General features: G+C 40.3%; 1 protein-coding gene across 4 annotated transcripts in view; it reads left to right on the forward strand.

Moving 5' to 3' along the window:
* Positions 1-12,196, forward strand: part of ELMO1 (engulfment and cell motility 1) — a 307,238-nt gene that overhangs the window by 80,513 nt on the left and 214,529 nt on the right. For 2 of the 4 annotated variants that reach the window (XM_026843869.1, XM_026843870.1), the window contains exon 7: positions 3,707-3,876. In XM_026843869.1, the coding sequence (XP_026699670.1) occupies positions 3,707-3,876 (170 nt within the window). Of the gene's footprint in view, positions 1-1,615; positions 1,724-3,706; positions 3,877-12,196 lie in introns of those variants that run through there. The other 2 variants (XM_026843871.1, XM_026843872.1) reach the window with 2 other exon arrangements.

Below are 12,196 nucleotides of genomic sequence, written 5' to 3' on the forward strand. Positions count from 1 at the left end.
ACTCCCTAAGGGCAACCTGTCCTTGGAGCAAGTCATTTAAGACTAGACATGCAGCTTATGCCTCTTGACAGCCTTTTGAAATGCTGGGGCTTCAACAGCACACGTTTTACAAGCTTCCGTCTTCCTTCCTTTCTAAACAGGAGAGCAGTTAATGCTGTCTTTCATTTACTTGAACAGCTGTGTTTCTGTTAATTCCCTCATAACGGTTCTCAGTTGGGCAAGTTTTATATATATATTTATTTATTCTTACCTGAATGATATTTCAGTAAGAGCAGAGACATGGCAGCTAGCTCTGCTGTTGCTTTAATGAGCTGTGCTCTCTGTCCATCCACTGATGGATTGTAAATCATTAAAATAGCTCCCTGGTAAGCACTCAGAGCATATTTCATCTGGGTTTCATTTTTTAATGCAGTCATAAGTGAGCTGTACATTCCATAAGCATGTATGAGTGCTATGGCAACAAGAACTAGGAAGCTTGTGAGAACTGCATGGTATTACTGAAGCAATATTTTCACCCATCAGGCACTTGTGATGACAACAGCCAACGTTACTTTTGGCCATGTTTCCAGTGAGACACATACCAGCATTCTTGCCGAGACAAATATTTGTTTACTCATTTAATCAAGATCTGCTCTGCCATTTATCAGTTCTTTTCCAATAGTAGAAGGAGCAAGGTTGGTTGGATGCAGTGTCTTGTAAAACTTGTTTAATGTAAGAACACTACAGCTGTGTAGAAACTTTGCTGATGGGGCATTAGCATTGGCATAGTCAGATAAATCCTATGATGTTAGTAGGCTCTCTTTTATGTGCTTAAAACAGGGCTGAACCACTTTTGTATCAGAGAGACATTGCTTTATAGATTTTTGCTCTCTGTAGAGGGGACCAAGCTGTCTCTGATCTAAGATTATATTTTGGGTTTAATGTGGTGAATTTCAAAGCTCTCGCAGACTTCAGAGGAAAGAGGATTAATGTATCTCTCAGTAGGTTGGTTCCACTCATGGTGCTGCTCTGAGATGTAGGTGAGCTGTTAACGCACATCCCTGTACTGGTGTTCTCCATTTTGGTGAGAAGTACGGTTAGCTCTTTCCATTCCCAGTATTGACTTGTGTAATGGAAGTCTAACTGGATGGTAGCAGCAGTTCACCAGCCTGAAGTGTTTATGCTGAGGGCAGGAATCTCCTCAAGAGGAAGGGTGAACTTGGCCATTAATAATCTGTTGTTAATGCATATGAAGATGAGGCATTGTTTACACAGCAGTTGTAGGTGTGGTGTGAAAGGGTTTGGAGCGGGATGTTCTCCTGGCTCTACTTAGATGTTCTTTCTTGCTTGCTGCTGTGCTACACAGGTGATTACAGTCCCCATGTGTGTGGCCACAGCTCTGCTGTCCAAGTTCTGCCCACACAGACTTACTGGTTGAGCAGCTCAGGAGAGCTGCTCAGTCACACTGAACAAGATGTTTTGTTCCTCTTTCCTATTTGTTTCATTTTCAATGAGTCCAGGAGATTTCAGAGGACCCACTTCCCATGGAAACCTGGAAGAACTTTATCCTTCAGTAGGCAGATAGTGAGGGGGTGGTAACTTCCCAGAGCCATGGCAGGTGGAAGAAGGAATGTGCACAGACTTTAATGAGCTTAGGGTTAAATCTGAACAACCATTTCCAAAGTCAGAGGAATGCAGCTGCTGTGGTGGTATTGAAGATTTTCTGAAGTCTTTCTTTTCTGAGGTGGGCAGGAATTCAGAAGTTGCATGTATTCTGAGAAAGAATAATGTTTTGAGGATTCTTTGCATCTCTGAGTCTTCCTGAGTTGTTACAGTGGGGAGTCTAGAGTATTATCGAAACAGCTCAGTGAAGAAGGTTGTTTGGTGAGGTGAGAGCTGTTGAACCTCTGGTTCGGGTAATAGTGGTTTCTCTGAATTTTTGTAGCTGATTATACAAGAATACTTCAGCAAAACTTCCTTCACCTGCTTTGATGAAGGGAAAGGGTTGGAGGAAGTATTCTCTGGTTATTCTGGAATTTGGAAGTTAGTGGGATTTATTTTTATTTCCTTCATAGGCTTTCGCAAATGATTTAGCCTACCAGCTGGTTAGGTTTGAGAGAATATTCTTCTAGTACCATTTAGACAGGCATAGCTATTACAGAGAGACTGTATAAGCTGTTGTTTCCTTATTACAATTCAAACCTGCTGGTAGAGTAGGTAACTTAGGGTGGCAGAAAGACCTATTGAATGACAGAATTCTGCCTTCTAAGATGATGTAGCTGCTGTGGCTGCACTGCCCAATACTTAAGGCATAGAAAAAACTCAGGACTAAAGATACTCTGTTTCTTTTCAATGCTGTCTTAACTGAAGATGTTAACCACAGTCATACTAACTAGGAGTTATTTCCTCCCTGTACGTGCTCCTCACCATATAGGTTCTGGCCAAAAGCTGACTGGAGACCATGCATTAATTTTTCTTTGTAAAAATGGGAAGTAACAAACCTTGATGATCTTGGAGGATATTGGGGCATTTAATTTATTAATGTTTGTGAAGCATGATGGTGTTTTTTCCTGTGTTCCCTGTTTAAATGCCCACTTGCACTAAAAATGTCTAATATCTCAGAATCTTGATCTGCAGACATGACCATCTCTGTAAAGAGTATATTCATTACTTGAACAGAAAAAGAATTGTCTGTCAGCACAGCCTTTTCTTCTGTTTCTTCTCCAGCTGAGAAAAAATAAGCATAATCTCAGGGAAAATAACTCTCAGCAGAATTTACCATTAATTTGGTTTCCTAATGACACATAGCTTCTCATTCACCTTTCATTTGGTGCAGGTAAGAAGTGAATTTTAGGAAATTGGATTTTCCAAGTATAGTGAGGAGGAATATTTTTCGAAGAAAAGTATTGGCTAGCTAGTTATTAACTGAAGCTTTTGGGTATTGTGTTCAGGTAAGTGAAAGCATCAAATTGAAAACGTGAGATGTATTTTAATGTATTTGTATGGCTAAAGAGAGAGACAATTTAATATGCATTATTTAAATATCCCTTTTTATTATCAGTGTTCATTTTGGGTTTCACTGTTTCATCCTGTATTTGAAGCATTAAGGGGCAGAATAGCCTAATATATGTAGATATTGATCTTGCATAAAGATGTATGAGTGATAATATCGTAGTATCATGTGGGGAGTAAATATTCCTGTGCTCCCTGTAAGGGAGGAAGGATCAGAAGGCCCAAAGTTGGCCTCTACTGATATAACCTGATAAGGACAGTAAATGATCTTCATTGTTAAAGGTCATGGGAAGTGCATAAACTGAGTAAGCATTGACAGGTAAAAAAGTTGATACTGAGATTATCTGATGTAATTTGTTTTATTTTGATTTCTACTTTTATCGATGTGACACATAAGGTCTTCAAGCCAAAGGTTGTTTCCTGTAATGCCTACATCTTGCCTGAGACGGTGAGATATCTGTCCATTGCTCAGCTAATGATTCTGCAACAATCCAAATAGTTATAGGTAATAATGGAGTAATACTTGGGTAATATACTTTTGTAAAAGTATATATCTATATATGAACTACTTAATGATTTCTGAACATGCAGGTGTTAAGTATCATTAATATTAAACATGGTCATTGTTCCTGCTTGAGCTATTTTATTCATGATTGACATTGTAACAAAAGCTTTTTTTCTCATTTTTGTTTTGTATGTTTCGTTTCTCTCTTAGGCTCAAAACGCACAGCAGCTCCATGAGAGGATCCAGTCTTCTAGTATGGATGCAAAGTTAGAAGCACTGAAAGACTTAGCCAACTACTCACGGGATGTTACGTTTGCCCAGGAATTTATTAACCTAGATGGCATTTCCCTCCTAACGCAAATGGTTGAAAGCGGCACAGAGTAAGTATACTGCTTAAACTCCGACGTTCCTCCTGTATGGAGTGCTTTCATGCTCACTCTCTGAGTGCCTGAAGTATTTCTATATACAGCTTCTAAGTTTATATGAAATAAAATATCTGAAGAGTTCTGGGCTGCTGTATATCCATTATCAATGAGAGTGTTTTTTTTAATTTCCCCTAACAGTGGTCTGGGGGGGATTGGGGGGGAGCAGAGTAGGAAATCAGAAGTACCATCTGTGCCATAAAGTTTTGGGGAGACTCTGGTCCTAGTTTCTTCTACGCCCAATGGAATTTAGTTAAATTATTGATAGTACATTTAAAGGCTGATATTTAGGCGATGTCATCTGAAAACTGTGTTTGAAATTTCATGTTACTGAGAACATGTGGAGCAAAACCCAGTGTTTAATTCATTTCCATTTTTATTGTTTTAATTCTGGCTGGGGCTTTTCAAATGACAGTGGCTTTTTGATGTGAAATTGAAGGCTGACCTCTGAAAACACATTTATTCTTTACCAGGACATTTTACCAGTTTTCACTGTTGGTGAAAGTCAAGACCATAGTCCTGAGTGGAGGTTTCTACAGAAAATAATTAACTGGATTGTTGCACTATTAAATAAATGTTCTAACAGTTACTATATCAAGTAGGCTATTGCTTTCAAGTAAGACTTTTAGTGCTTTATAGTCAGTGTCAACCTCTACTGCACATGAAAAAATCAACAATACCTACACCCTTTCCTGAAAGAAAAAAAAAGCTTGGAAAGTAGCTTTCTTATTTACTTGGAGAGTTTGATCCTGTGGATCAGACTTCAGAAATCAATTGCTGAAATCAGTCTAAATCCCCTCACGAATGGGCTTGTATTCCCTTGGATTTGAGAAAGTAAAATACTGTTAGGGGGTAAAGCAGAAGTAGTAAGTGGGCTTTGAAATGGAACAAAAATTGTCTCTGATGGTCCCACACAAGATACACTGGGGATTTTCCACAGAAAAATTAAGTACTTTTAGAAGCTAGTAGTCTTAGTTTGGGAAATGTAAAAGTGTGCTGTCACTGATCCCTGCCTATTATGTGGTCAATGGTTTATGGAACTTTGAATCCCTACTGCCAAACTCCAGCTATATACTGGATTCCCAATAGCTCATGGTTTCATCTTCAGTGTTTTGGGGCTATGGTGTTTATTTTTTGCAGTGATGTGGTCTGTGGCACATACTATGTTACTTTAAAAAAAAAATACAAAAAAATGCTTCTAGTTAAAAAATTTTTCAACTTGATTTATATTCATATAATATTTGTTGTTTGGGGACCAAATTAACAAGCAAAGACAGGTTTAAGCTGATGTAAACATGCACACAGTTGCTGAACTAATTAAAAATTATACTGAACAGGAAGGGTCACATGTGCCTATGAAGATCAGAACATAAGCAAATTAGAAGTTGCTGCCTCTGTAGTTTGTCATTAATTTATTTAAGTTAAATGGTTTAACTTACTCCACTGCAGAAGGTATTTAAACTGAAGGACTTTATTGTCTATTGAAACAGACAGGGAACATTCACGTTTTATACAAGCATTTCTTTTAACTGCATCAAGGCTAAAGCAAGTGCCCTCATCACCCTTCAGATGTGTTTGTACTACTGTTTTGTAGCTGTGGGGTGGGCCAAGCTGTAGCGGACTGGTCTGGATTAAAAATAACTGTTTGGGAGGGAAACTACTTAAGCCAGCAGCACTGTTGAAAGAACTGCTCAGCAAATTACACCCTAGTAGTAATTTCTGCCTGAGGGTATAAGTTTTCAAACCACACAGCAGGCTTGTAGACTGGACATATGAGCAGAGTATATAGCTGCTGCTTTTTTTTTTTTTTTTTTTTTTTTTTTTTTTTTTTTTTTTAGTGGCTTACATTTGGAGGGATTTCAGATTTTTCTTTTTCACTAGTGTAATGTATGACCAAAGATGCACTGATTGATCTATCTGTCTGATCTATTCATCACTGTTTCTGCCTGTGGGGAGAAACACTATCTAGTTTGAGCATTGAAGAAAGACTCAGACTGTAAGAGTTTCCAGCAGCTTCACATGTTGATGAACTCTCAGTACTCACTGCAGTCTTTCCTGTGTTCAGCAGCCTAGATGTTCTGCAGCTTCCGAGGGGGTCTGCAGGTTGGGTTTTTCCAAGTCTGGTTTTGCGAAGGGAGTTACAAAGCAAGGACATCTGTGCTACGCTGTACATTCCCTTTTGCTTTTATACTGTGCATAACTGATGGATAAGTGCATATTTAGTAGAACTTGAGATTTAATAAAAGGAGAAAATCCTAATATACACAGACTTAACAGCCTAAACCTCTGCCATGGTGCTGCTGCTTTCCTTTCTTGTCTGACTTCAAGCTATTGATCCTGTCCTCCCACTTCAGGGTCTGTCACTCATTGCTATTTCAGCACACTAAGCCAACAGACAAACTACTTTCTCAGAAAAAGCAGGGTTTTGTTTGGTTTGTTTTTTGGATTTATCATTACAACAAAACAGCTTCCTAAAATGGCCTGTAAGTGAACAAGATGTGTGTGGAAGGTGAAGAAGGATAATATATGGAGTTTAGAGTGGGACAAGGACAGCCAGCCATTTGAATGCCCTAGGCTTTCAAGCCATTTGAATGCCCTAGGCTCTCCAGGAAAAGCAACTGGAGTCAGTCAGTTGTCCTCTGACGTTCTCTATTCCTGTTTTCGATTGGATGCTCTGCAGTACTGCTAATAAAAGGTCTTGCGAGATGCTCGCTGAACAGGCAAAGCAAGCTGAAGGCTTCCTTGCCATTAGTTCCCACCCTGGGCTGTGCCCCCTCAGCAGTGTAGCCTTGTGGGCTATGCTGCTGACCAGGTCATCAAAATCCTTCAAACCAAAAAGCTCCTTTCCCTCCTTTTTCCTGTGCCGGTACCTGCCACTTCCTTGTCCCCAGTGGCATTTTTAACTCTGATCGTTTAAGTGTCCATAGGTGGACCTACCCAAACACTTACATTGGCATTACAAAGAGGGGGAAGTATTAGAGAAGGAATGAACAGCCAGACATTTCAGGGAAGGGCAGAAACTTTGATGGCCCAGCTTTAGAAGTCAGTGTATTCTGTAAAGATACCTTTAAGGTGTATCTTCATTGTGGAGTTCTCTTACCCACCTTTGGGTTACTGTTGTTGAGCCAGCCTTGCTTGAATGAGGCTATGACTTAACCATACAGCTGAGAGAACCCTAATGGCTTGGTGCTCCTAAGAGATGGTCCAGCTCCCTGCCCTCTTCTCCCATTCCTTGTGTGTTAACCCCTGGTCTCCAGCCCAGTGCTGCTTCCTTCCTGGAGCTGGTTCTGGTGTATGGATGTTTCACAAAGCTGATCCAGCTTTTTAACTCGGTTGCAAAGTACCCACTTCTGTTTTACTGAGTTGGTGTTCTGCTCATTTTGGGACTTGAAGAAGCAAGAGAGGAAGTGGGCATGAGTGGATGCAGAAAAGGCCTGTCTTTGTGGCAACAGACCATTGCGTTGCCTAGGTGTGTCATCGAGCCACAACCTGAGAGCAGTCATGTTCTGATATAGCCCGAGAGTGGCTGTGTCTGCTCTGGTATCGCACCCCAGAGATGGGGGACTGAGGGGATCAGAGGAGATGGGACATATACCCCATGGGGTGGCTGCCGCAGCTCTGTGGGGAGCCCCTCTGTGTGCTTTCCCAGCTGCCTGGGGGTTAATGCAGCTGTGGACCGCCCTGCATCAGTAAGCCCAGGCTGAGTGGTGCCTCTGTTCATGGTGTGGTCCAGCTGTGCTAGAAATCGATGAATTTTGTTAATTCAAGCTTTATTCTCTGTTTTCCCCAAAGGGGCAGACAGTGCTCATTAAAAGTGCCGTCATGCTCAATATAAGGTTGCTCTGAGGTTTTCTTTGCACGTGGAACTCATGTTAGGGGCAGCTCTTAAGTTATAATTTGAGTGTGTAATTAAGTTTTAGTGGGCAGCCTCTGGAAAGCAAGACTCCAGCTTTTTATATAATGTTCACTGAGGAAGAGGCCTATGCTTTATTTATAGGTGACTTTATTTATTGTGCTACTTACTCATTATTTCAGTGAAGCTGATGACTATAAAAGTACAGTGACCAGAGTAAGAGAATGTAAATCCCTGGGTTTCTAGTTACCTCTGCTTCATTTTGCTGGTAATAAATAGTATAGAATAAGAAGTAGTAATATAAAAAGAAGACAGAATAAGTAGCAATATAAAAAGCGGACAAGAAGTAACAGTGTTTCCTAGTTAATTTTTCATATGTTATATTGCTGAATATTGAAGAAAATTAGAATGCATTAGAGAATAGCCTTTCCAGTTTGTTGCTGTTAATTGAAAAATAACAAATCGAGAGGCTTTTAAAAATTTTTGCATATGTTTTCAAAAGTGGTTTCAATACTATGTGTAGTTACCATAAATTGGGCCAGATCTCCCTGACTGCCTGCTGCGTAGAGCAAATGAACTGTAGACCTGGTGTGTGCTGGCACAAAGCCATAGGGGTTGGTGGTAGGCAGATTGTAGGGTGCATGGGGCCCTAATGAAGCTGAGAGTGCTTCTTTTCAATATGAACATATCAGCAGAGATGCAATGTGTCTTGGTAACTGTCTACATACATGTCTACCCTGTTGGTTGAGGTGGCTTACCTTTGTTTTTTCTTCAGGCTCACTCTTGCTTCTAGAACACGCTATGCGTCTCTTATTAACTGAAGAAAAATAAGCAAAAAAAGCTGGTTTCATGTTTATTTTTATGGTTTGGGTGACCTATAAATTATAACAGAGACTGCAAGACAAGTTAGGTCATAACGAACAAGTAAATGCTGATTCTGTTTTATAATTATCCATTATGTCAAATCACTTCTCTGATTCTGCATCTGTATCACCAAAGAGGGGTGTGGGTGTGTACGCAGTTATTTTCCTTTTCAGAGGCTTTTCAGAAAGAGATTTCTGTAGCACTTCTAATGCTAATTTTTTGTCTGAAGCCTAGTTCGTGCCTAGTTAATGGGAGTTGAATATGTGGTCCATCTGCTTAGAAGTAAAGACAGTGTAAAAGGGAAGTGTAAGGGTGTGCTGCTTCTGCTCCCAGCACCACTACCCCCTGCCCCCCCCCCCACCACCAGTGCAATGCCCTAAAATGAGGCAAAAGGAGAGCCATGCTAGAAGGTCCTAGTTACCATAATGACTAATGAAAACGGTGTTCAGGAACCAAACTGGAAGAAAGAATCATGTCTCTCTTCTACTCCATGTGAGATAATGCAGTTTGCTTATTCAGAGCTGTATTCCATAGTCTAGCCCAGAATATTTCAGAAAATCATGGCTATATAGATAGTCTTTCTGATGTAGTAGAAGACTGGTAAAGATGTGGTGTTTCTTTTTCTTGAGGTATCAGAAGAGTCGTGTAACTGGGACAGACTTTCAGCCTTCCTTAAAAGGAAGAAAAAAAACCCCTTATAGTCCCTTATAAAGTAAGAAAAGGAAAATGTAAGTTGTGAGCCATAAATATTGAAAGACCGGAGTTAATAAAAGGAATCTAAGTTTATTTTTGTCATTACCAGTAATAATAATCATCTCATGGCTGGGAAGGAGAGGAGGAAGGCCTATGCAGAATTTTCAGCATTTTTTTATTGCCATTATCACGGTCTCTGTCACTTGTCATTTGGCTGAAATAACATGCAGTTTTTGCCAAAAAACTGAGACTGTGCTAAGCTTAGCTGTCTTGACAGTAACCAGAATTGTTTCTGCTGCTGTTGAGAACGTTGTTCTTCAGAGGTCTGCTTCATCAATGTGGCTGTGCTGGGCAGGTTTATTAGTACAGCTGTGGCACAGGAGCATGCTGGTTGATGCTGCTTGGACATGGCTGCAGATAGCCTGGTTTTAATTTTAAGGGGGTTGTAATTGCTTAGAGCACAGATTGGAGAGAAAAACTTGCTTTAAATAGGGTTGGTTGTTAAATTTTGTCATTTTCCTGTTGGAAATAGTAAATGCAGCTACATTAGATTCATATCAGCTTCTAAATAAATGTGTATTTGTATGGTTTTTGACTCTTGACTAAGAGGAGTCTTCTACTGAACACATTCAGTTGCTGAGTTGGCTGCTGTACAGCTGGAAGTCCATGAGACGGCAACTGTGCATGCTTTAAGGACAAATTGTATTGTTCAGAGAAATTCTAGCTCTTGGCTTGTCTTACAGAGATAATACTGTATACCAGCCCAGTGGAAAACTGAAGACAGATTGGTTTGGAGTTACTCCGACTTTAACACACTTTTTGGGACAGTTGCTCACATACCTGCTAATGGTTTTTTCCATTCCAGTCTGATGAGTATTTCAGTAACGCTGTCAAAACACTTAAGCAGCCCTTGCTCACAGCACTTGTTCCTGTCCTGCTTCATCTGAAGATTTATGCTAGTACTGTTTGTAGCAAGCTGGACTGGAAAACTGATGTAGATTATTTAAAATGACAAAAAAAGAGGCTATTTTTAATACAGTATTCATTAACCCAGTTCAGTTCCCTGATTGAGCTCACAGTGTTGCCCCAGAAAACAGTTGTGCAAGCACAACTCCCTGAGTAAATGGAAAATTAATTTTCAGAAGATATGAACAATGCTAAGCTGGTAGGTCTTTGCCACTAAACAAAGTGGTCCTTTTCCACTCTTCCTGGCTACTGGCTGTATAGTACCTGCTCCCTCTCTTGGTCAGCTCCAATGTTTGTTTGTCTCCTCAGTGATCCAATTCAGTTTGCTAATCCAGCAGAAAATAAGCCAGCCGGTGGAGGGAGGAAAATAATTTGTGGTTTTGACAGCACTGAGCTGTTAGGCTCAGCCATTTCTGCAAAGCTTCACCTGGAAGCATAGATTACTTAATCTGACATTGCTGCCAAAATCAATTCTTGTCCAACAGGGGCTTTATGCAGTCTTCATTTCTTAGTGCTTCTGTAATGTCGGGAGAGGGTGACTATTGTCTATGAGGCAAAAATCCAAAAGACTATATAAAATCAGGTTATCCGGTTATACCACTGTGGAGATGGTAACGTCAGGAGAATGAGACAGGGCTGCAGCCCAGTCTTTCAGTGCAGTTCCCATAAAGGAAGAAAGTGGGGTAGTTTTCTTTGTGGATGGATTTTGTTGTTGGTTTATTCTCCTGCTTGCTCTCTTTTGAGTTTGTTTTTCCATAAGTCTTCAGGCCTGGATTCTACCCTCCCTCTCAAAACACGCATGAGCACAATTTCTTGTATATCCTTCTGATCGATGTCATATATATAGTGTACACTGTATGTTTTATATAAAAACCTCATCTCAAGATTGAACCATGAAAGATCACATCTTGGGAGAGAAGAAAGGGAGAGTTGCTGCTCCTTGCACTCCCGCTATCCTAAATGCATTTTCTTACTTTTTTCTTAGTTTTTTTCTTACCTTGCCTGTGTTGAATATTAGCATTTAAATAAACCCTGCCAAGGGATGGTATCAGCACCTTGTTGATGGGAACAGGGAAGAGGAGAGGAGACAGTTCTACTGGGTTTTGTTTAGCAACCACTTTTGTGAAATGTGGTAAAAAGAGTAATTCCAGCAGTGGATTTGTATTTACAAATAGTCTTCAAAGTACCAAGCTGGACAAAACCTTTTTTTTTTTTTTTTTTAAACTCCAGACAAAAGTGTAGTATTTGAGGAACCATGAAAAATAAGGAGAAGAGATTAAGAACTCCACTTCTGCAACTTTCCATGATGTTTTGTCTCTTGCACTGTGGTGACTGTGGGATGTTGGTGGTGGTTGAGGAGTAGGAGTGCTGCTGCATAAGTAATTTTGCAGATTTTGTCCAAATAATTGATTTCAACCTCCTGGCCAGAGTATTTCCCAGACTTCATTTATATGTGATAACCACACCTGATACAGACAGAAGCCAGACATACAAATTCCCATGTATTTGTCTTGTCACATTTCTAAACAATGCCTGTTATCCAGAAAGTGGGCTATCCTTGTGTTTCCCTGAAAAACAGTAGCCAAATACCAATTTAATGTGGTTAGCAGGTCGATCATCCATCATCCCGTCAGTTTTTCTATAGAGGAGGAAGTTTGAGAACATCTTCCATCTTTGCTGATATTGGCCCTCTCTGGGGACATACTGCATGAAAAGCTTTTCTCCTCAGTGGTGTTTTCTCCTACTCTGCACATGTTTAAACAGTGCAGGCTCAGAAACATTGGTTACGGTGAAGTGGTGTGACTTCTTTCGGTCTTGGCATTGTGATCTCCAACAGGTCCACACTGGCTTCCACAGTGGAACATTTTAGTTGTTTTCCCCAGTGCAGATAAGCCCTTACTG

The sequence above is a fragment of the Athene cunicularia genome (genome assembly GCF_003259725.1).
Source record: "Athene cunicularia isolate RWA chromosome 2 unlocalized genomic scaffold, athCun1 chr2_part2, whole genome shotgun sequence".
NCBI classification, from domain to species: Eukaryota; Metazoa; Chordata; class Aves; order Strigiformes; family Strigidae; genus Athene; species Athene cunicularia.